General features: G+C 49.9%; 1 protein-coding gene across 2 annotated transcripts; it reads left to right on the top strand.

Annotated features, from left to right (window-relative positions):
• Window positions 1–3849: 3849 nt before the first annotated feature.
• On the top strand, window positions 3850–24918 carry Cd5 (CD5 molecule). 2 transcript variants are annotated; one of them, XM_034518792.2, is made up of 11 exons: window positions 3850–4012; window positions 12356–12394; window positions 16166–16471; window positions 16868–16930; window positions 17426–17767; window positions 19395–19682; window positions 20496–20621; window positions 21245–21298; window positions 22193–22312; window positions 22880–22971; window positions 23924–24918. In XM_034518792.2, exons 1-10 carry the CDS (start codon window positions 3961–3963, stop codon window positions 22966–22968), a joined length of 1479 nt encoding a protein of 492 aa, XP_034374683.1. In that variant the 5' UTR covers window positions 3850–3960; the 3' UTR covers window positions 22969–22971; window positions 23924–24918. The 2 variants fall into 2 exon arrangements, with proteins under 2 accessions (XP_034374683.1, XP_076773422.1); XM_076917307.1 differs by having other exon boundaries at window positions 23960–24917.
• Window positions 24919–25590: the final 672 nt, after the last annotated feature.

Below are 25590 nucleotides of genomic sequence, written 5' to 3'. Positions count from 1 at the left end.
CTTTCTCCTTGACTTCCTCACAAGTTGCAATGGCTATGGCTTCTCTACAGTCCCCTTAGGCTGGCCCTTCCCACATCCTGTCCTAATATTCCTTGAGAGACTGTCTTAAGCTCTCAAGGAAAACAGGCCTGGGCTGGGTGATCAAAAAGACAGGCAGCTTCAGGAGCAACTCTGCTCTGAGGGCTGGGATTGTCCACTGCTCTGAGAAGAAGGACCCTCCCACCCCCAGCTCCCTAACCAGATAAAGGACCCACTATGTGCAGCCCTACCTGTGCCTTTGTCCACCTCACCGCTCAGGCTTTGTGTGTCTACCTGCTTTACAGATAGATGACCATCAGACCAAAGCCATAGCAGGACCTGTGGCCTCGTGGTCACCCAGTGTCTCTAACCCACAAGAACTCTAACCCACAAGAGTTCCTTTTGGGCAAATGGACACAGCCATCTGAAATAAGAGACAGGTGGCATGTAAGAAAAGGGACATCCACTTTCCGGGAGACCTGGAGGCACAAACCCCACTGTTGGTGAGCCAGGCACCTCGGGGAATTCACCTAACCTCAGTGATCCTCAGATGTTCAACAGAAAATGGGCCTGGTTAACACGTGTCCTTAGGCAGCCTTGTTTTCTCACGTTTACCCTGTGGTCAAGCAGGCTCAGCGCCATTCATAAGAGAAACAGAAGAGAAAGCAGGAGTAGGGACAGTGGGCTGGCTTAGGGAGAGTGAGAGCGGTGGTGGGAAAAGCTGGTCACTTTAATCGAGTGCCTCCACATAACAGCCTTTGTGGGAAAGTCTGGACCAAGCCTGGGAGACTGGCCTCACACTGGAAGCACTCTGTACTTCACAAGCCCTGCATGTCACCATCAGGCAGCTTCCAGAAGCCCTGAGATGCAGGGAGATGGGTCTCAGCACGGGGAAGTAGCTTGCCTAAGATTCCCCCCTCAGAATTCAAGCCAGCTTCTAGACTCCAAGTTGTTTCTACCCAACTATGACAGTTGTCATTGAAAGCTAACAACCATGGATTCTAGAACGTTCCCTCTGAGCTAGCGTGTGTACTAATACTCCATGGGGCATGTCATAAGGTAGCCTTCTTAAATATATCACACAAGGAGAAATTAGGTAATTTGCGTCATTAAGTGACTCGGTTTCACCACATATATGAGAGGCTGGTGCTGTCCCAAGGGAGGCAATAGGAAGCCTGCTGAGAGCCTGACCCTTCTGGTGCTCAGGATAAGTGCCTTGGAAGTCTCCAACCTCTGCTTCCTCCAAAAGTTCAAGCTGATGTCCTCCCACCAAGATCCAAATTCTTTAGGTCACAAAACAGAGATAATCTCTCCTCTGAAAGCACCTGGAACGCCCTTCCCTCTACAACCTCCATGGGTAGGTATCGGAAAGAGGGCTGCGCTGGGGTCATCCAACTCCCCTATGCTACACAGGAAGCAAGTGAGGACCCCAGCTCAATGACAGGACTCACTTAAGGTCACACAGCAAAGGCCTCACCCAAAAGGCAGGTGCTGGAGGGCCAGCACCCTGCCCTCACTCCAACAATTCCTTCATCAGACAAGAGGTCCTTCCTTGGCCCCTCTATTCCCAGAGAAGGAGCAAAGAAAGCTAGGTCAGGGGTGCGCTCCCTAAGCTGGGTAGGGAAGATTGGAAAGCCAGTTTAAGCTGGCTGTTGTGCTCAGGGCTGCCAGTACAGAAGATTCCGTGACTGAGTCATTCTGTCATTCAACAAATACATACTTGGAATGTATCCATCCTATAGATTTCATTCAGTCATTCAAACAATGTTTATCTGCTAAATGCCCTCACATTCCTCAGACCCCTCCCTGCTCTCCTCCTATCCTCAGCTCCCCCCCCCCGCCCCGCCCCCCACCCCTCACCCCTCACCCCATCCCTGCCTCCTTATAGCTCTTTTGCCACCTTCTCCCATTCAAAAGGACAGGTGTTGGAATCACTGAGGAGTGACCCAAACCAGAAAAGTAAAGTACGGCAACTCTCCAGAGGTTACCTGGTGTCACCAAGGCAATAGGGCAGGAGTTTGTCCCTCGGAGGCCGCTGAGGTTCTGAACTGGCCCAGGGGCTCATCCCCCCTCCCCCACCTTAGCCTACACCAAGCAGCGGCATGGAAAACCCAGCCAGCTCAGCTGACTTCCTCTTGTGTCATGGAAAGTGCGGGTGATAGGACAGGAAACTGTCTGGGGTCTGGGGTCCTGAGCGGGCACAGGGCCTGAGGCCTAGAGGCTTGAAACCTTGTGGGTTAATTACTAGGGAGCTGGTGGCAAGGGAGGGGCCTATGGACCTGGAGTGCAGGGACCCCACCACTAGGGTTCCCGCAGGTACACAGCCAGTAACTGAGGTAATACTGTCAGAAGGATGGAACACATAGTGGAAGCCACCTCTTAGATGACACTCAGGCCTGTGAAGGAGGAATAAGTCTAAAGCTCGGGGTTTGGATTGCCTTTGATAAAGAAGTGAGTCTGGAGGGCTGTGGAAGAGGATGTCAGTTTCTCTCTCTCTCTCTCTCTCTCTCTCTCTCTCTCTCTCTCTCTGTGTGTGTGTGTGTGTGTGTGTGTGTGTGTGCATGAGCGTGCATGCTCACTGGCTGGTCAGTGGGCAGTGAAGCTGAGTTCTTCCCAGCTGCTCTCTATAAACTGTGAGGAAATAGGCTGTGACGGGCACTTGAGAAATAGAAAGGGATGCTGGGGATATAGGTCAGCTGATAGAGTGTTTGCCTTGAGGCACTGGGTTCCATCCTCAGCACCAGCAAAGGAAAAAATACCAAACACCAGGTAGAGACTGTCCCCATCACCCTACCCATCACCATCACCAGATAGTTTCTCTGTGTAGCCCTGGCTGTCCTGGAACTCACTTTGTAGACCATGCTGGCCTCAAACTCACAGGGATCGCCCTGCCTCTGTCTCCCAAGTGCTGGGATTAAAAGGCGTGTGCCACCATGCCAGCCGCATCTCTAGTTCTTGCAAGGTATCAATAATGTTTAATGAATGAGTGAATACATGAATGAATGAATCGAGATATATAGACCATAAAACATGGAGATCTCACACCCAACATGAATATCTCATGCCTAACATGGAGGTCACACATCTCAACACAGAGATCATACACCTAGTACATGCTCATCTGACACCAACAGGGAGATCTCTGTTTCTCTCTCACACAGACACACAGACACACACACACACACACACACACTGGTGCAAGTTCAACTTAGATGAAGACACTTTCCTCCCTGTACTTGCTGGTAATATATTACTCCCGAGCTCCTAGCCACAGTGGCTCACACTTCTAACATTTGTGAGACTGAGGCAGGAGGATTACCACAAATTCCAGGCTAGCGTGGACTACCTATCAAGAGCCTATTTTGCTTTGTTTCTTTGCTTAATTCTGCATAAGGATTTAACTCAGATTACAGACTTCTAGCCATCAGAAGTAAGCAGGGCTTGGGTTTTAGTGTTCCCCACTAACCCTGCAATAAGACTTGAAGTTGTTCACCCGCACACACAGCCACAGCCCCACTCAGAATCCTCTCTGAAGACTCCTGTCTCAGACCCTTGCCCTTTCACCTCGGCTGAGCTCTCTTGAGAGTAGAACTCTCTGGAGTTCCCAGCCTCTCTCTACTCCATAGTCCCATCCCACAAGGTCACCTGGTTCTGCCCAGGCATGAGAATGGCCAGCGGGCACTACGGCAGCTCCAGGCACCACATGCCGGAAGCTGACAGAGACTCAGGCCTCCATTCTAATTGGGGCAGGTGGTTTCACGGGGAGGAAGTTGACAGTTCAACTTCAAACAGGGTTGGCAGTGACACAGGCCCACACTGCCTGCTTCCCTTTCCACCCCTGTCTATGTCCCCTCCCTCCAAGAGAGTAAGACACTGAGCCAGACACCTTTACTGGCTGGCCAGCTGAGCTCACTGAGGCTGAGGTAGCAGAAGGCCTTATCCATGGACTCTCACGAAATGCTGCTAGCTGCCACATACCTGCTGGGAACACTGGGTGAGTCTCTGCTGGTACTGCCAGGCAGAATGCCTGGGCACACTGGGGTGCAGCAAGGGTATCTCAGTTCTTCCCAGGTCTGACTCTGGGTCCATGTCCAATATCAGGGAGGTTTAGGGTCACAAAGGCTAGGTCAACTCCGCATTCTCCACTGGGCTCTGCCCAAACATTGCTAAGCCTGGTTCTCTTTCTCTTTCTCAGCCTTGGGCTAAAAGTCACTGTGCACTTAGTTCTCAATCTATGCAGCCACCCTCTCCAATGTGCCACCCACAAATGCCTGCCCTTTATTTGGTCACCTCCCGGGAGGCAGAAACCTGATATTGAGGATGCTCCAGGCAGAATAGACTTCGGCAGAATGGTCTCTATAAGGATGCGGAAGAACAGGTAGATGCCAAACAAGCTCGAAGAACAGGCCTGAGTCTGTCCTAAAGGAGTCCCCAACTCATGAGCCTTGCTCCAAACCTGAGACCTTGCTGGCGGGCCATCAGTGACATCAGGAAAGTAGGCGCTTCTTGACTAGCCAGAGGTATGCTGTGGGAGTTATGCCTAGAGGCCCCAAGGCCTGGGCTCCAAATTTGATCAGGAGATCTTCCCGTTCCCAGCATGTGCACATATCAGAGCAGAGGTATAAATTGATGTGGCAGGGTAGGGGCTGCTGGATGCCAGCTGTGATGGAAAAGAAGAAATGACTTCCTACTTCACAGAGAAGGGTCTGGGGCTTCAGGTACCCACTCTGCACCTACAGCAGCTAGTGAGAGAGGGGGTGTGGGAATGTGTGAGTCTGGATGTGGGAGGGTGCATTTTGAATGTATGTATGTATGTATGTATGTATGTATGTATGTATGTATGAGAACCATGTGTGCACTCTCCTGGATACTACATGACCTCTTCATTCATGTTACCATGGCTTAGATGCTCATGCACACACCCCTTGTGCATAGGACAGCAAGAGGTACACCATGGCTGCTTGACAAATCTTGGCTTGCTTCCTGGACCCTACCAGGAGACTGATGTGGCCCCTTTGGTACTGAGAATCTCAGAAGCCAAGCCTTTTATTTCCTTCCCCAGTCCAGCCCTTCTCTGCAGCCTCAGACCCACACACAGAGAGACAGGACCTACCCATGCTCCCCACTGGACATGGAGTGGGCTCCTGACAGGACTGCAGGTACCCCACTTCTATGGAAGCCAGAGTCCAGAAGAGATGGAAGTAAACCTTCACCACAGTAGGGGTATCATTTGGAGGCCTGGGAGCACATGGTCCCTGTATGTTGCTAGAGCGATATAGGTAGAAGGCAGTTCACACTTTTACTTTATTTTTATGGTCTTATGGTTGACCCCAGGACCTCATGCATGCTAGGCAAGCAATGGCTGAGCTACATCCTGCCAGTTTTTACTCTAAAAAAAAAGTGTTTTTAGACATTTGTGTATGTGCAAGTGCGAGTATGAGTACCAAGCCTTTATCTCCACCTGCCAACCAGCCCTCCCCCGCAGCCTCGAGTGTGCTATGCAGGAATGCCACTGGGTCAGAGGACAATTTTCAAGGGTCAGTTCTCTCTTTCTGCCCTGTGGGTCCCAAAGATGGAATCTGGCACATCAGTCTGGGCAGAGAATGCCTTTACCCACTCAGCCATCTTGCTGAACCCCAGCTTTTTGAGGCATGGTTTCCATAAATGACCAGCTGGCCTGAACTTACTCCATAACCCGAGTGCCTTCAACTTGCAATCCTCCTGCTTCGGCCACTCCAGTAGCTGGAATTACAGGCCTGGGCCACCAGGCCTGACTTTCATGAAATCCTTTTAAATCCATTTTTTTCTGTTAGCTTCTGAATAGTACAGAAAGTATATGGAGCCGTCATGCCATTTTACAGTGAGGGAAAACTGAGGCCCAGGAGTGGCAAGCCCATGGTAGAACAGATGGTAAGCAGCATGGAGAGCCTGGCCCACATTTTTGCCCTCATACAGCCCCATCACCTCTGTAGGAGTAATAAGTCCCCAAAGCCATTGTCACATGTCAGAGCACAGCCATAGGAGAAGCCTCCATCAGCAGACACAGACATCAAGGCATAGGACCTGAGGATTGAAGATCTCTGCAACCCGGCTGGGTTAGAGTGTCAGCCAGGGGTTCCTACACTGTCCCCTCTTACAATTCTTCTGAGCCTCAATCACCAAAGTGGGTTGGGGACATGGCTCAGACACCATAGTAACTCCAAACACCAATGTGAGTTGCATTCTGCCTCTCTTGGCTAGGTGACCCTGGGCTGCTTTGGTGATCCTCAGTGTCCTTCACTGTAAATAGGAAATGATAGCAGTACCTATAGATGCTAATGGCAAGGAAATGAATTGACTCGCAGTGGGTCTGGCCTACCTGTGGTAGAGACCGTGCTCAGTGGACATTAGGTCATCCAGAAGCAAGGCAAGGCAGGATAGAGTCCGGAGGACTTACTAAGCACTCCCCACACCATAGATCTTCTCCTCCATTCTTCTGCATAGGCTGTTCATTATTCATTCTCTTATTCACTCACTCATTCACTCACTCACTCACTCACTCACTCACTCATTCACTCATTCATTCGTTCATCTACAAATGTGTTTTGCGCATGTGCTACTCAGCTCTTTACAGCAGCAGGAGCACTGAGAGTCAAGGCAGACATTTTGGCCCATGGGCCTGCCCAGCTCACAGAGACCTGACAGAGGAAGTATGGAAGCCAGCACCTGAATCCTCACATGTCTGAAAGCCTGAGCACATCACAGGGCCCTTGCTCGGCTTATAGAGCTGGATGTGCAGGCATGGGACCATTTGAAGGGAATGCCATTTCCTCTGTCACCCCAACCCCCAAGTGCTAAGAAGAGCCAGCTAGTGAGAGGAGGGAGAAGGTACACAAGGTAAAAGCCATAAGAACAAGACAGGCTGGGGATGTGCTAGGCAAGAGCAGGCTGTGAGCTGCTGTCCCAGAATACAGAGCTGAGGTTGTCTTTGGCTCTAAGCACAAAGGAAAGGAGCCCTGACTGATGCACAGTTCCTGGAAGCCAGGGGCTATGGTACTAGCTCTATGGTCACTCAGCATGGCTCTCCCAAGGGGTCAGATAGTCTCCCTACAGTGACCAGGACAAGAATTCAGGGAGAGCTGACAGAGCTAAGAGCATCAGTTCGCCGTGTGTTTATGTATGTGCATGTATGTGCATATGCGTATATGTGTGTACAGTTAGTGTGCAGCACAGGGTGGGAGTATTCTCCGTGTTTATGTATATGCATGTATGTATGTTCAGTTAATGCGTGGCGTAGGGTGGGAGTATCTAATTTGGTTTATTCTTAGTCACACATAGTAACAAAAACTTCTCTGGTCCTTCTCCTCATCTATAAAACGGGATAGACATGATGGTAATCCCAGAATTAGATAGTCTGAGATAGGAAAATCACAAGTTCCAGGGCAGCTTGTATTGCACAGTGAGTAACCGGTCTCAAAAAAATCAACCAAACAAAACAGACTATCAGAAGCCTAGAGCTGTGCTTCAAAGGATAATGGTGGTAGTTTCTGTGGATTCATCTAGACAACAAGCACTGACTGAGCATCTACTGTGTGCTGGAGATACACAGAGAACAAAGAGACAGGGTCTCTGCCCTGGCGGATCTGACCCAGCAATCAGGGTATGAAGATAGACAAGAGATAAAGACAGTGAGTCTGTGGGTGCTAGAAGGTCACTCGTGGGTTGGCGATCAATAAGGGAGGGCTGGTGGGAGTGGAGTGCAAGCTGTTTCTGTACAGGATGGGTCTTAAGAAAAAGAGAAAATGTTCACACCTAGGTGTGGGAAGTAAGCAGATCTGCCATTGAGTGCCTGGGGGATCCAGCACAGGGGCCTTTGGCTCCGAAAAGAGGGAGGGAGAGAGGGAGCCCACAGAGCCTCCTGGAGGACTCTGAACGGGAAAACGGGAAAATGGCACAGTGCAGAAGGCTTTCCTCTGGCCTCTCTAGGACTATGAGTCCACAACCAGATATCTAGCCAGACATGCTCTGGAATCCAGATGTTTTCCAAATGTGCATGCATCATTTAAAGAGCTGTATGCTCCACACACTCTGTCTGGGGCAGCACTGGGTTGCAGAACAGAACACATGCCCACTTCCACAGTGACACCTGGGCTGTGGGGGACCTGGAGGAACGCCACATGTTAAGTCAGATGGTGAGTGTGAGGCACGATGCTGCTTACCTCCAGCTACATCTGTCACCATGGCCAAGTCATTATCCCCTCTGGACTGCAGTTTTCCCATCTGAAGGTGGAGACAATCACAGCCAGTTTATATAGGCCTGTGACGGCAAGAACAGGCCGCAGTGCCGAGCTCTGCAATGTGTGAGGAAGGTCTGTGCACCTGTAATGTCATCATTTGAGAGATGAAGGTAAGAGGACCAAGGTCATCCTCTGACAGGGTGCCTTCTAGGCTAGCCTGGGCTACATAAAACCCTGTCACAAGAAAGAAAGGAATAAAGAACGGACAGAAGGGATAGACAAAAGGAAGAAAAGAAAGAAGGAAGGAAGGAAGGAAGGAAGGAAGGAAGGAAGGAAGGAAGGAAGGAAGGAAGTTGGGGTTCTCGAACATTTCAAGTTAGCCAATGGAGAGGATATGAAGGGAGAAAACCTAGGATCCTTCCCAAAGCTGGCAGCCTCCAAGGTAAACTGGTGTCTGCAGTTTGGGGGCTCCATGAACTGTCAGGGCATCACTGTTTATGGAATAAAGAGGCCACCTGATCTCTAAGTTACATGAAATGATTGGGGAGGGAGGGCCTTTATGGAGCAAGCACTTCATTTGAGGTGTTAGGCAAGAAGTGAGCCTCTACAAGAGAAGCTTACTACTAGGGGGCTTACCACCAGCAACTACAGTTATTGCCGAGGTCCCAGCCCCTGCCTCTGACCCCAGACGCTTACCAGATACTAAACCAGCCTTACCTAGCATGTCCAGGCTGCAAATGACAGGCAGGACCTCTGAGCAGCTCAGAGACAGAGGACTGAGTTTGGCTTTGCCACCACTGCCCTGAGCCAGGTTCTGCCCTGCAGAACACCCAGACCTGTGAACAGCAGCAGCCTGGCTATTGACAAAGGGAACCATGGCAGAGGATCACGAACATTTTCAGCCATTCCAAAATCCATAAAATACTTAAAATTTCTGGCAAACAGGTCTGGTGTAAAATGGCAACTTGAAGTCATGGGATGCTATTTATAATCCTGCTGCATCCCATTCAGGGTGGGAATGTGTGTGTTTCATGTGCCTAAATCCTGGCAGGGCTCACTAGGGAGAAAGCAGGGGTCCCTTGGCTTTGGCAAATGAAAAGACAAAAAGTGTAGACTGCTGGCTGAGACCCTGGTGATGGCGACACAGCCCACAGCCAGATTCCCTGATTTTCAAAACCGTCCTAACTTTCATTTAGATTTATTTTAAAAGGAAAATAAAAAGAAGTCTCAAAAGAATTGGATTCCTGTCTGTGTGGAGACAAGAGACTGGACAGTGGCTTCTTTTGCTGAGATCTTTGTCTGGGCTTACTCAGCCCAAGCCATGACTTTCAAGAGCTTGGAGGATGCTGTGTAGGGGAGGAAAAGGCCTTGGAACTCTTAGATGCTGTCCCAGCAGCTTGGAGGAGAGGTGTGGGTGGTGGAGAAGGAAATGGTGTAACACTTCCATGCCCCACATCTCTGCAGCCTCCAGGGTCTCCAAGCAGAGTCCTGGGTTGGGGTTGGCTACAGGAGTTTCAGAAAGCACTGGGCATGGGTGAAGTGTGGCTCCAGAGGAGGTCAGGGAGATACTGAATACAGCGTGCAGGGCCCAGAGCTAGGAGAGAGTTCCTGGGTACCTGTGAGAAGCAGCAAAATGAATGAAGAAGGGTTGTGGACAAAGAAAGTGTGCCATCAGTCTTCCTCTGCCAGACACTAGGACTCATGAGAGAGACAGCTTGGAGATTAGGCATGTTTAGGCTAAGAGGAAGGTGAAGGATCATGAAACCGAACTTGATCACTTTACAGACCAGACAGTGTGAACAAGTTGTCAACATCCCACCATAGATTCAGTGCCACGTCTACCCATGATATGTTTTATCTTGACTACTGGAAATTCACAGGAACTGATGTCGCATAGAGCACAGCAGACAGCTTGGCCCATGTAAAGGACACAGCCTCTGGGTTGTATGGATAACATACTTACCTCTCGGTTTCCTCTATCAAAGAGCAGTAACATCTATCAAGGGGCATAGTGGAGAAAATTGAGAGATTTAAACTAAGAATTCCCACGAGTGAATAAAAATGCAGATGACAGTAGCGATGATGGTGGTGGCAGTGGCAGAGATGAGGGTGGTAGTAATGGTGGGCAAGCACCGTGGCAGCATCGGCAGTGACCATGGTGATGGTGGACATGGTGACTGAGGATACTGGTGACAGGGATGACTGTGGTGCTGAGGATGGTGGTGGTGGCGTAATAACGATGGTGGTGACAAGTGGTGATGGTGGAGATGATTGTACTGAGGATAACGGCAGCAGTGATGATGGCGATGCTGACACAGGTGGAGGTGGTAGTAGTGAGAATAATAGTGATAGCATCGATGGTGAGGATAGTGGTAGTTACAGTGGTGATGGTTATAGTGACGGAGAGAAAGGAAATACGGTTCATCTGAGGACCAAACAGGATGAGCCACACCCTGGAATACACAGCCATCTCTCTCACTCTCTCACTGATCACCTTCCTTTTAAAATTTATTATTATTATTGGTGTGTGTGTGTGTGTGTGTGTGTGTGTGTGAGAAGGCAACTTTTGGGAATCGATTCTCTCCTTCCACCTTATGGAGGCAACATCTCTCGTCTCTGCCGCTGTGCTGTGAACTCCAGGCAAGCTGGACCTCAGGCTTCTGAGCAATTCTGTCTCTGCTGCTTTTGTGTTGGGCATGCTGGCATCACAGAAGATCACACAGCATCTGACTTCATAGCATAGGTTCTTGGACGGAACTCAAGTCATCAGGCTTGCATGGCGAACACTTTTGCCTTACTTTCCTTTTTAGAATGGCAGTTTGTGTTCATTGTTCAGTCTTTCCTAAGGAAATTCTCTGAGCAGGCCCAATGCTGTTCTGTGTGGTGTCTACACATGGGACCTGGGATCATCAAACCCAGTCCCTTCTTCTTTTTCTCCCTCCTTCCTTCCCTCTCTCCCTCCTTCCCTCCCTTCCTTCTTCCTTCCCTCCCTCCCTCCCTTCCTTCCTTTCTTTTCTTTCTTTCTTTTGTTCCTTTCTTTCTTGTCTGTCTGCTTTTTTGAACTATATAGTACACAATGACCTTGACTCCTGATTCTTCTGCCTCTACCTCCCCAGAGCTAGGATTGTAAGAATGCACCAACCCATCCGACTTATGTGGCATTGGGGACAGAACTTGGGGCCTTTGTGGATGCTAAGCAAGCATTCTGCCAGCTGAGCTACATTCCTGCACCCTGACATTGCTAGTTTTTTTTCCAAAAAAAAAAAAAAAGCATGCTTCCATGTGCATGGCACACCATAGCACATGGGCGTGGGGGGCGGGGAATCAGAGAACAACTCCTTCCACCATATGAGACCCTGGGATTGAATTCAGGTCACTGGGCTTGGCAGCAAGCACCTGCCCCTGATGAATTCTCTCATGAGCCCCTACTTTACTTTTGAGACAATACTTCTTACTAGCCTGGAGCTCACCTTGTAGACCAAGCTGGCTGGTCACGGTCCCCAGGAATCTGCCTATCTCTACCAGAATTAGGATTAGGGTTACAGGCACACACCCAATGTCTGATTTTTACACCTGAGCTTTGGGACAGAATGAACATCCTCACTCTTGAAAGACAGACACTTTCCTGACTGAGCCGTCACCTCATCGGCAGCGCCCCTCCAAGCAGCTCCCTCCCTCCCAATGCCAGCGTGGTGCACTGTCCTTTATTCTGCTCCATTTCTCTCTTAACAAGAGGGATGCTTGCACTACTATACAGGGACAGACAGAGTGAGGAGTCCCTGTGGGCAATGAAGCTGGTGTGTATCTTGATTGTGATGGAGGTCATGCATGTGGTATGTGTTAACATTCACAGAATCGTGCACTAAAGAAAAATCAATTCCATTTGTGTATCCATTGAGAAAATAAATTTTAAAAAGAGAGAGGATTGATGGCTGTGGCCCACTGAATTGATTCCATAACCACTTTGGGCTCTAAGCTACAGCATGAAAATCCCTGCCCTGGAATTTCCTTGACTGTGAGGTGGGGAGACAGTCAGCTAGGGCCATGGCTGCCCCTTGGAGCAGAGGGAAGGTGGGAGGGGGGGAGCTTCACATTCTGATCTATTTCTCTCTTTTCCACAGCCTCTTTCTGCTTTGGACAGTCTGGAAGGGATGGCCCAGGTAAGAAAGAACAAGAGAAAGGAAATGGCTTCATAGGCTGCGTGAGGATTTGCCTGTTAAAAACCTGCCTCCTCCATCAATGTGAACCCTGCCTCTTGCAAACACACATCAGCCATGCCAGAACATGCACAGGTGGCACCCTTCGTAATCACTACATGGGTGCTAGCTAACATGCCCCCCACCCTATTCTGTGGGCAGGAAACACACCCACCCACAAATGTACCTCACAAAGCCTTGTTTCCTCTCTGGTCCTCCGTCATGGACACTTGCAGATAGGCTGTGAGAATGAGAAAGGTTGTCAGATTGCAAAGAGTAGAGTGTCTACTACACCTCAGTCTTGGAAGCCACCGATTCTCAAGGGGTCCGGCCATACACCGTCTCCTCTTGGACACTAACAGTGTACACTGGCTTAGCGAAGGCCCTGAGATGTCCGTACAGAACCCTGTTGATTCAGTTCTGCATGCTAGGGGTGACTCTTAGGGCCTTGTGCGTGCTGGGCAGGTGCTCTACCACTAAGCTACATTCCCAGACTTAAACATCATTTAAGTTGACGGTCTCCACACTCATTGTACCATGGTCCCATCTCCACCTTAACCTGGATAACACTGTGCTGAATTTATCTGAAGAGAGATGAGGGTCCTGTAAAACCACCATGCACTTCAGGGGCCTTAACAGGTCCTAGATCAGGGCCCTTAGATGATGTTGTAGCCTCAGGTTATAGTAAGTCACTTGCTGTCTGAGCCTCATGTGCCCATCTATAAAAGAGGAGAAAATGTCTTTCTTTGGAGGACTCCATGAGGTGCTTACCGAGCCAGGAGCATATGAAGTATCTACAGAGATTAGATGTGGGACCAGTCCTCTCCATCAAGCTGGCAGGTGACCTTGGTTACCACAGCCCTGCTCTCTTTGCTCCACGTATCCCCATGGGCAGGAAGGAAAAGAAAGGCAGCCTGGCCAGTGGCCCTAAGCCAAGGACAAATCCGAGAAGCCTTTTCATTTTTAAATGTGTTCCTTGAGTGAGCAATAAATCTGCTCAGCTCAGAGCTTCCTATGACAAGATCTGCTGCTGAGTTCAATTTTGTCCCTGCTCCTCACCTGTCCTTCCTGCCGCTCACCCCAGGTAATGACTGTGTTATATGTCCTTCCAGAATCTCTTTGTACACACACACACACACACACACACACACACAGAGAGAGAGAGAGAGAGAGAGAGACAGAGACAGAGACAGAGAGACAGAGACAGAGACAGAGAGACAGAGACTGAGACAGAGAGACAGAAAGAGAGACAGAGAGGCAGAGAGAGAGAGACACAGAAACACAGAGAAAGAGCAGGGTAGAAAGAGGTGAACCGATGGACAGCCAGAGTCAGAGAAACACAGAGACAGAGAGACACAAAGACAGAGACACAGAAAGAAACAGAGACAGAGAAACAGAGAATGCACTATCTGTGGCTTTAAACAAGTGAAGATCAAAAATGAGACAGGATCTGGGGAGATAGCTCAGTGTGTAGAATGCTTGCCTTGCAAGCAAGGGGACTTGAGTGTGATTCCAGAACTCAGAAAGAAAGCCCAGACACCATGGGAGCAGAGGCAGGCAGGCCCCTGGGACTCATTAGCCAACTTCAGACCACTGGAAAACACTGTCTCAAAAAATGTAGACAGTACCTGAGGAAACACACACACACACCACATATACATACACACCACATACACACCACCACACCACATAAACAAATAGTCAGCCTTGGACTCATACAAATGCCTTTCTTATCACTATTCCCCCAACAGTACAGAATCACAATCTTTTACACAGTTTTGCACTGTGCTAGAATTCTAAATAATCTAGAGATGACAGCACACAGAGGACGTGTGCAGGTCAGGTGCGGACACTTGGCCACCTTGTTTGTTGTTGCAGTGTTGAGGTGGAAACTCGGAGCCTTGAGGATGTTAAACACATACTCTCCTGCTGAGCTACACCTCCAGCCCCTTCCCACTGGGGGGGGGAGGGGAAGCGGTGGGGGTGGTTAGCTTGTTCGCTTGTTCACTTGTTCACTTGTTCGCTTGTTCACTTGCTTGTTTGTTTGAGAGCTGTGTGGTCCAGATTAGCCTCAAACTCACCAAAGATGACTTTGAACTCCTGGTCCTCCATCTTTCACCCTCTGGGTGCTGAGATGACAGGCATGTGCCACCTTGCCTGGCCTTAGACCATCTTACATGAGAAACTTAGGCACATGTGGATTCTAGTAACAGCAAGAGGTCCTAGAAGCGTTTTCCATGGGTCCTGGGGGGGGGGTATCCCCACATATTATATAGTCTTCTCCTCATCATTGAGCTTTATAAAGTCACAAAACCATGAGCCTACATGCCGGCCTGCATATGTAAATTTATAAGCATTTTGATACATGGCCGGCAAATCCGGAAACAACCCACATGATGATGCATAGAAAATAAATGGAGAAAATTCACACAGTGAAATATTATTCCACAGTAAAAAAAAATGTTTTTTTTTAAAAAAAAGGCACGAACTACTTACTGATCTACCAAGGAATACACATAAACCACAAATATACATAGAGGGCAAGAGGCCACAGCAAACGGTGCTCTGTGATTCAATTCAATTATGTGACCCTGCAGAAGAGCAGGGACTAATCTCTCATGGCAGAAAGCAGGGCAGTCCTTCCCTGAGGCTGGAGCCAGGGAAATGAGCTGGCTACTGAGGAGCAAGCAGGATGTGTCCAGATGACAGACAGGCTCCGTATCTAGATCGCAGCATAGCCATGTGCTTGCAGACGTTGATCAGCTTCCACAGAACAGAACCCGGAAAACGAATGTATCCTACGGCATGAAAAGCATGCCTCCCTACAAGTTTCGATGTTCTATTTCATGGAGACAGAGTATCTTCAAATTCAGTTTATTGCCGAGGATGATCTTAAATTCCTTCCTCCACTGCCAAGTCCTGGGATTGCAGACACATACATACATCACACCCAGCTAATACAGTTAATTTAAGACAAAAAGATCCTGGGAGAAAGAGCCCAGGGAGAAGGTTCAGTCCAGTGAAGAGCTTGAGCATGACCTGAGCTCAATCCTCAGAACCCACATAAAAAAAAAAAAAAAGTGCCAGTGGCAGTGGCGGTGCACACCTTTAACCCCAGCACTCGAGAGGCAGAGACAGGCAGATCTCTGTGAGTTCAAGGCCAGTCTGGTCTCCAGAGTGAGTTTTTGGACAGCAAGGACTACACAGAGAGACCCTGTCTTGAAAAACAAAAACAAAATGAAATAAAAAAAGCAGGACATGATGGTACACTTGCAATCCTATGCTAGGTAGGAAGAGATGGGCAGAGCTTCCTGGCCAGCAGGCCTAACTGAATTGGTATGGCCAAATCCTAGTGAGAGACCATGTCTCAAAAAAGAGGATGGACATCTAGCTCCTGGGAAATGACACTCAGAATGGACCTCTGGCACACACGTGCACACGTGCACACACATCTGCTCACATACACAGAGACAACAGGTATCAGGCCTCAGGCCTATTGAAACAGGTTGGGGGGATTTTATTGGACAGAAGACTGCAGGACATCTTATCCACAGCCCCAAGGTTCCCTCTAGCTCATAAACCTGAGCATACATAGCATAGGGTCAACACAATGACCTGCCTGAGGTCCTAGGAAGCCTCAACAGTGCCCTGAAGGCGGTGGGGGACTCAGGAGAAGTGAGAGCTGAGCTTTCCCTCCACTGCCTGACACTTCTCACTACCTCTTTTGATGCTCAGGTGTCCCGGTAACGCTAAGAAACTCCAACTCCAAGTGTCAGGGCCAATTGGAGGTCCAGATGGAAAACCAGTGGAAAACGGTGTGCAGTTCCAGTTGGAGGTTGAGCCAGGACCATGAGAGAAATGCCCACCATGCCTCTGCAGTGTGCCAGCAGCTGGGATGTGGTGCCCCCTTGGCCCTTGGCTTTTACTCTTTATGGAACAGACGCCAGAACCAGATCTCCTGCCAAGGATCCCCGTTGTCTTTCTCCAACTGCAGCATAACTTCACTAGCCCAGTGCCTTCCGCTGAGCCTGGTCTGCCTAGGTGGGTGATGGTGTGACACCCTGGCCTGAGACCTGGGAGGGTAAGCGGGCAGAAAGGGGCTTCACAGTTACAGAGCCCTGACCACAGACAGGTAAGAGACCTGACTGGCAGGAATAAACCAAAGGGTGCTACATCCATCTGCCAAGACTGAAAAGCAAGACCTGGCTCTGCCAAATGCCAACTTTGCTGTTATTTGAGCCTCCATTTTCCTGTCTGTGATGTGTGGGATGGCTACTTCTTAGGGTGTTGAGAAGCAGCATGGGGGATGGGGGTCAAGTCAGCTTACTGACAAGGGGCACTAAAGTCATGAGCCTTGTGTCTTCACATTGCCACCAGCTCTCCTCCTCCTTCCCTCCACTCCCCACTTCCCACCCTTATCTGTGTGTTTCACTGCAGAGCCCCAGAGGACAACGCCTCCACCCACAACTACCCCACCCACCACCATGCCAGAGCCCACAGGTAAGAGGGTGCTTGGGCCTCACGGAAGGAATGGGAGAGGATGGACTGATGCAGACAATAAAGACCCAAGGACCAGGAATGACAGAACCATTGCACTCTTGGAATTCTCAGGAGCTATGGTTATCTGTGCAGATGAGGCCTGTCAACATTCCTTAACCAAGGGAGGAAGGACTCATGAGACCCCACCCCTTCTTGAGAAAATGTAGACAGTTAATGGTTGTGGGGGCAGAGAGACATTTTGTTCAATTCTGTAGCCACTGGTAAGCTGCCCATGTTCCTGTAAATAGCTCAAATTAGATTCATTGAATCACCAAAAACAAATAGAAACTAAGAGGCCAGATGTGATTCAAATTACACCTGAATTTCAGTGGAAAAGGTTCAAGTGTGTTCTGTGCAATGTTTGGGACCCTCACCTCCCGAGCATTCATCTGTTGGGGTTCAGCAACATAGCATTCTAGAAGGTACCCACACTCAGGCATGCCTTCCCCTCTCCAGCTCCTCCCAGATTGCAGCTGGTGCCAGGACACGAGGGCCTGAGGTGCACAGGTGTGGTGGAATTCTACAATGGCAGCTGGGGTGGCACCATCCTCTACAAGGCCAAGGACAGGCCCCTGGGCCTGGGGAACCTCGTCTGTAAGTCTCTGCAGTGTGGATCTTTCTTGACACATCTGTCCAGGACAGAGGCAGCAGAAACACCAGCTCCTGGAGAGCTGAGGGACCCCAGGCCCTTGCCAATTCGATGGGAGGCCCAGAATGGGAGTTGTGACTCACTACAGCAGTGCTTCCAGAAAACAACCACCCAGGAGGGTGACCAGGCACTCACGGTCATCTGCTCTGGTAAGCTAGAAGCTGACCACATTTCGTCAGGCTATCTGTTGCCTTTGAGTAAGGACATGGGATCCCCTAATCAGATGCTCAAGCCTTATGAGAAGTCTGATGGAGATGAAAGAGAAGCAGAGGGCCTGAGCCCATGGCCTCTAAACAATAGAACAAGTTAGATGAGGTGGTGACTCAGGCATCTACAGAGCGACTCCTTCCTAGCCCAAAGGAGCTACCATCTGGAGAACAGAGTCAGCTGGGATTCCCAACAGGAAGAAGCTAAAGGGAAACTGAGGCTTGGGCAAAGGCTAAGGGCACTTGCAGGGGTTGGCTTTGATGATGGGGAGTTTTTGAATCTTTAGAAAGGAGGCTAAGGGGATGGTAATATTTGGGAGATCTCTAAGGCCTGGCTCAGAGCACAGCTATAGAGGCAGCCCCTAAAAGGATGCTCTGTCTGAGTCATGAGCTACAAGAGACCAGCAGTACTGGTGCAGTTGAAATGGGGAGAGAGGGAAAGCTAAACACATGGGACTCTATGGGTGCCAGACCAGGATTGGGTACAGACAGGAAGAAACCACAGTTGAAAGCAAGGCAGAGTAACCACCAAGCCTGGGAAGAAGTGGGTCCACATCGCTGAAGGTGCCCTTGATGTTCTGGGCATCCTTCAGTTTTCATCCCCACCTTTGGGGGTGGGAATTACTGTTACCCTCTTCTTTAATGGGGGAACCAGTCTCAAGGAAGTTCCACTTCCTTCTAGTATCACAGAGCACTAGCTGAGATTCGCAGTGTCAATCCAAAGCCTATTTCCTATACCTGGACTACTCAAGGTGTGGTCCTAGACAGGTAGTATGAGTGTCACCTGCAACAGTCTCACCCCTCCCTACACCCCTAATGAGAGTCACTTTCAGCAGGTCCCCAGGATTCCTACACAAATATAGTCTGCGTGGCTCAGAACTTTAAGGTCTACAAGCAGGGCAGCTTACTCTGATGGAGACCAGATATAAATTGGTCTTCCAGGCAGTAGCAGCCCCAAGGTTCTCTGGGCCAGATGAGAGGCTCACGGCTGGCTCCAGCCCCACCTACTCCTCAAGTTCTCATGCAGGCTACAACCTGCAAAGCCAAGCCTGGGGTCTTGCTTTGAAGTTTCTTCTAAATAGAAGAGTCACTAGGGCTTTGAAGGTGGGTGTTGCCATGGAAACTAGCCAAAGCTGGTAAGCTCACTCTTGACTTTCAACTGAGCATAGTTGCCTCTGCAACACCCTGATTAGCAGATGTGACTATCTCTCTAGGTACCTGGCCAAAAGCCTAATCCACAGGGATGGGGCCTGGGAGGCAGAATTCCTGGGTTCTGTCCCACCAGTGAAGTACACCAGCTCTTTCCAGTGCCCAGGCCTCAGTTTCTTCTAAAAACGCCCTCCCTCTTCCTAAGCAAGCAAGTAGGAGGGCTTGGCCACCCTGCCAGCTCCTTTGCCACTGTCATCTTAAAATAGGCGCCACCAGCCGCCCAGAGGCCCCAGGGACCACACAAAGCTTAGTCAGAGAAGTGCTAGAGAGGATGTGAGGAGGGGCTGTGGAAAAGGACGGCTCAGCACTGCCAAGGCCCCAAGGCCAGGCCTGCTGTCTAACCATCACTTCCTCTCTGCAGGTTTCCAGCCCAAGGTTCAGAGCCGCCTGGTGGGGGGCAGCAGTGTATGTGAGGGCATCGCTCAAGTGCGCCAAAGATCACAGTGGGTCAACCTGTGTGACAGTTCTGCAGCCAGGGGTCGGGGACGGTGGGAGGAGCTTTGTCAGGAGCAGCAGTGTGGCAACCTCACCTCCTTCCATGCGATGGATGCTGACAGGACCTCCCCCGGGCTCCTCTGTACCCAGGAGAAGCTGTCACAGTGTTACCAGCCTCAGAAAAAAAACCACTGCAAGAGGGTATTCGTCACATGTGAGTTGACTGCACATCTGGTCAGGTGGAGGGCAGTTAGAGACTTTTTTCTGGGACCTAGTTAGTGAACGTATCTCTAAAGAGCAGATCTGAAAGGTAGGAAAAGCTTCTGGGGAAAGGGACAATAAATAGGGTTTTTGAGAGCAAAAATCAGCAATGATGAGCAGAACAGCCACGGCCCAAGTAGATCACTGTCCAGCTACTGGTGGACGCCAGAACTCTCCCTTCCCTTCTACCTCCTGCTTTGCCATGATGCAAACTAGAAAATCAGGGGTGGGTGGAACATATTTACTCTATGAATGGTAACTGAATAATGTCTAAAAGGGAGATGGGTACATGAATGGGTGACATGGAATGGAGGAGGATGGGTGGGTATGTAGATGATTGTATCAACAGATGGATGGATGGATGGATGGATGGATGGATGGATGGATGGATGGATGCACAGATGACAGATAGGTGGTTGAATTAATAGAAGACTGGCCGGTTCTTGACATGTGGTCATGTGTGGTCACCTTCCTAATGGTAGGTAATGGGAGGTGATTAGTCTAAGTAGTGAAGATAGAAAGTTAACAGGTGATAACAAGAGGGGCAAATGGTAGCGGGATGGTCACTGAAGGTGATACACAGAGGACAGACGAACACATAGCAAATACTCCTAGAGATGGCCAGAGAGACAGGCAGATAGACAGCTCTGCTTTGAACACACTGGTGGGCTGGTAGGAAGTGCAAAGGTACCAGGGAAATCAGACAGTCTCTGCCCTCTGAGTTGCTCCCTAGAGCTGGGTCTGATTTAAGACTCCCCCTGTCCAGGCCAAAACTCAAAGCCAGTGGGCCTGGCCCCAGGCACTGTGGCAAGCATCATCTTGACCCTGGTACTCCTGGTGGTGCTGATGGTCACGTGCGGTCCTCTGGTCTACAAGAAGCTGGTGAAGAAATGTAGGTGCCAAACCCCAAGCCTTCCTCCCTCACCACCCATCCCCCACCATACTGCCCACTAGCCTTTTTCTGTCTCAAGTATTAGAAAGTCAGGACAAACTGTACCCTCTGATTTGCCCTTGTCTGGACTTGGCAAAGGCCAACTGTAGTTGATAAAAGCCATGGCCACATGGCATCAGCACAGCCTCTGATGTCACAAGATGTGGCCCAAGACCAGCTCCATAGCTACCAATGACCACTGACTGTGCTGCTGAATCCATCAGAGCCTCAGTTTCCCTGTTTACTGAAAGCTGCACGCCTTATGAATAAGGAGGCTTGCCTGCCTGCCTTGCAAACCTTAGAGGAATTACTCAGAGGCAAGGAAGGAAGATAAAGGAGAACTGAGGCAATAGTGTTGGGTCCCTGGTGCCCTCTGAGGTTATCCATTCTGGTTCTAAATTACCCCTTGGTCATTTCTATGGAGACCCAATGGCTTCAATCTCTCTCCCTAGTCAGTTAGGAAATGATGTAGTAGACCTGGAGTGTTAGACCCCATTAGTCCCGTCTCCAGGGCATCTGTCCCCTCCCCCAACCTCCCCCCTTCACTACCATCTGGCCTCATGAGCTTTCTGTCTGTTGCCCAGTTCGTCAGAAGAAGCAGCGTCAGTGGATTGGTCCCACGGGAGTGAACCAGAGCAGTAAGTGTTTCCAGAAGTGGGTGTCCCTCAGCCCCAGGACTCAGGACAACAAAGCAGAGTCAAAGTGTCTGCTGTTCCAGCAAACCAGCGGCTGCTAGTGGCCTCTGGTCTCCACCACATTTCACTAAGGTGTGACTGAGGTCAACAGATGTCCCCACACCAAAGAGGGGTGAGGCTTCTTTTAGAGGCAAGTGGTTCTGTGTAATTGGCCTCTGGAGCCTCAGACACTGCTGTCTCTTGCCTTGCGGCCGACTTAAGCAGAGGTCCCCACAGCCCTTCCTTCCATGGAAGGAAGCTACACACAGTTGTCTAGTTCAGGACTTACCAGAGCCTTTTTTAATGGCTCTTCTTCAAAGTAGGAAGGCATGACGAAGGACTGGCCAAGCTAGTTTTAGCACAGAAGAGCTTCAGAGGGCATTTTAGAATACACTGATCCTGCGGGCCCTCCCTCCCCTAGCCTTCACTCGCCTAGGCACATTCAGAGCCACACTAATGGATGGAAGCACGCACTCCATTTCTCTCCCCTTTCCATGTGCAGGCCCAAATCTTTCTAGAAGATTCTCAGTTTTATTTGGTTTTAAAGACTACAAAGGCTCTCAGCTCCTGAGGAGTAGGGCCATCTCCCTAGCACCTGTGTGCCAGCTTCCTGCTAGGTAAACACGGGAGGGCTGAGGGAGCCACTGGAGGCCTCACCAGGCCACCAGGCCGATCGGACTTCCGTACAAGCCTGAGGCTGCCTCTGGGGCCATGAACCTCCCCAGAGAGGATGGAGGGGGAAATGTACCACCCCTCTCCCATGACCTAATGGAAACAGGAAGCTGAGCTATGGGATCTTGCTTGGGAAGGACAGCACATCGATTCTAACAATGCCACTGGCCTCCTGTGTCTGCTTAGTGTCTTTCCATCGAAGCCACACGGCAACTGTACGGTCCCAGGTTGAGAACCCAACAGCCTCTCACGTGGACAATGAATACAGCCAGCCTCCCAGGAACTCTCGCCTGTCTGCTTATCCAGGTGAGAGGCAGGGGGCCGTGGGGCAGAGGAGGTACATGCTCAGTGCTGACCTTAAAGTTTTGTGTTTTTCCAAAGAGGGAAAGGGAGGCTCCATCGGGTGGAGGATGAGACTGCCTACTTGACAGCTGGACCCAGCAGGGTGGTGGCAGGGATACAGCCTTCACAGGCCTCTGCTGTCCCTTGGAGACCTTGAAACCCTCATCTAGAGAGAAGAATGCAGTTGGATGGATGCCATTAACCCCAGCCTTGCTGTGACCTAATGGGCCTGTTTGCCTGCAGGCCTTGAGGGGCTAGATGATAAATGAGCCCCTCAGATCTCTCTGAGGCAGGACAGAGCCATTAACTGGTCTGCAGGAGCCTCCAATACTTGGCTCCTCACAGGCACTCACAATTAATTCCCAGGGGGCCTGAAGTTCAGCATCATTAGTGAACACTTGGCCAGTCTGATCAAAACTGATACAGGGCTGTCACCATCTCAGAAAGCCTCTGTGATCTTGCTACCCATTCATCTCCTGGGGCCTTGTGCAGCCTCCGGGACTTTTTTAATAGGCAACCTTTTCTCTCTAGCTCTGGAAGGGGCCCTACACCGCTCTTCCACACAACCCGACAACTCTTCTGACAGTGACTATGACCTGCAGGTGGCTCAGAGACTGTAAAAGGTGAGCCCAATCCCTGCCTGGTGCTTGACACCCAGGACCTACCCCCAGCCCAGGGGACCCAGCATCTCTCCTGTCCATAATGGACAGAGACCCCTTGAATCTTCTTCACATAAAGGGGGAGCGTGAACCAGTCTGTCATCCCAGCACCTAGTAAGAGTCACAAGTTTAAGGTGAATCTAGTCCACATAGCTAGTTCCAGGCCAGTCAGAGATACATAGCAAGCCTCTAAATAATACATATATATATATATATATATATATATATATATATATATATATATATATATATATATAGAGAGAGAGAGAGAGAGAGAGAGAGAGAGAGAGAGAGAACAGCAGCAACAACACTTTAGATGATGGAGCCACCTGGCCAAATGGTTGAAGAATCATTAATCTTAGAGCCATCCTGTAAAATTCCATCATGAAAAGCCACTGAAAACAGGAGAGCTGGGGAGACAGCTGTCTGTAAAGCGGTGGTTTGCAAGCAGGAGGAACTGAGTGTGAAACTCGAAACCCATATTTTAAAAATACAAAAAAGCCAGGTATCATGGCACACACTTTGTAATCCCAGCCATGATGCAATGGGAGACAAAGACAGACCATGTAAGTTTGCTAGTTTATCCTATGTGACCATGTTCCAGGCCAATGGCAGACCCTGTCTCCAACAGAAAGTAAAAGAGGCTTCCAAAATAATACCCAAGGCTGTCCTCTAAACTCCACATGCAAGTGCACACATATGTACTCCCATCACAGAGAGAGAGAGAGAGAGAGAGAGAGAGAGAGAGAGAGAGAGAGAGAGAGAGAGAGACCGAGACCCTAAGGGTTCATGAGAAATCACAGCCTTCAGATCCACTATGCCTCAAGCAAGGAGAACTCCCTAGCACCTCATAGCAGCTTCCTCAAACAAGAGCCCAGAGCAAACCCCATGTCCCCCCTTGGCTTCCCCTCCACAGTGCCAGTGTCTACTCTCTGACATGCGTCCTTTGCAGCTCACAGAACTTGAGGCCAGCAACAAAGGCCAAGAACATCCCTCCATCCTGAGGAAGTATTTACCACTTCTAGTGCTGCCCACTTCCACCTCAACCAGAACTTGGACAGAAGCCAATGTCCTTTGAACAAGATCTCTGGCCTTGCAGTGACAGTCTAGCTCCTATATCCCCTATGGCCATGATAGCCTGGCTGCTTCCTCCAAGAGCCAACACTCAGCAGATCGAGCCTACAAGCAACCAATCCTTGCTAACAGAGACTCCAGTATTCAGAGGAGTCCCAATCCTTTGGGGAGCAGTGACCAGTCAGGTTGGCTTTCTCCTTGGACTCTGGCGCCATGAACAAATGAAGCGATACATCCAAGTGGGATACTTACAAGTACTTATTTCTCAAGTGTATTTTTAATATATTCTTTGTAAATAATGTTTTTTCTACGTTTCAAGAACTCAGTACTCCGGGCTGTTGTGTTCAGGGCTCCACCCCCCACACCTCCTATTGAGACCACAGTCACAGCTGCTCACCTGAGCCAAGGAGAGGCTCATTTTCCCAGCCTTCCACAGTCCTCATCCAAACACACCTTCCCCTCCAGAGAGCAAGGCCCGCTGCCAGCGAGGGCACTGGTACCCTGTCCCCACCAGAGCCCAGCATAAAGGGGCAGCCAGGCAATCACCCATTAGGCTTCCTACTCCTCACAATAGTTTGAAACCCCCAGTGCAGACACAGTCAGCTAACCTTCAAACCAAGGAGCGGTACAATGGAGATGGTTACATTCCCAGAGTCTACATAATTTTCTTCAACTAAAACAATTTCCTCTACCATTCTATCCCTGACTATGGGATAGGGGAAGACTCCATACCCCTGCTCCCTGGTTTAACCCAGGGATAGGTTGTGCCTTGGCCATGAAGCCTCCAGGTACAGTTTTCAGTGATCCACACACAGCAGCCAACTCTGGGAAAGCAATGAGGAGTCACTAGAAGGGGGTGGGGGGGAGACAGAGAATTGGGGAGCTAGGCTTACCATCATTCTAGAAGCCTGCTCAGTATTCTGCCCTTCCTACAACACCCTCTGCCCACCCAAGCCTCACTTCTATTCATTTCTAGTTGTGTATATGATGTGTCTTTGTGAATGGATGTGCAGGGTCAGGTCCCCTGAAGCTGGAGTGTCACCTGATAAGGGTGTTGGGGACTGAACTCTGGTCATCTGCAAGAGCAGTATTCACTCATAATTACTGTGTCATCTCTCCAGCCCTAGGCCTCTGTTCTAACAACCCAGGTCACATACCTGCCACTAATCACACTAAGAACCCAGAAACAGGGTCTACCGCATGCCTGCTCACACCTAATGGTTCAGGTGAAGGGGCACCGTGACAGGAATGACGAGGTCGCTACTAGAAAGGAGCAGGAGCCGAGGCACCACTGCCTCCCACAGGTGCCTTTCTTGTAAGGCTCTCTATGCCCACCAGTGGGTTCAAAGCTTCCACAGCCTATTTAACAGAAAAACACCCAAAAAGCTTGGCAGGAAAGGAATCTTTAGAAAACTGTTTTTGTGGGGCTGGAGAGATAATTCAGTCAGCAAAATGCTTGCACTGTCATCAAGAAGACCTGACTTCTGATCTCCAGCACCCACATAAAAA

This window comes from Arvicanthis niloticus, chromosome 1, assembly GCF_011762505.2.
Source record: "Arvicanthis niloticus isolate mArvNil1 chromosome 1, mArvNil1.pat.X, whole genome shotgun sequence".
Lineage (NCBI taxonomy): Eukaryota > Metazoa > Chordata > Mammalia > Rodentia > Muridae > Arvicanthis > Arvicanthis niloticus.
The sequence above is the reverse complement of the archived record's forward strand: the minus strand, read 5'-3'. Positions and strand labels throughout refer to the sequence as shown.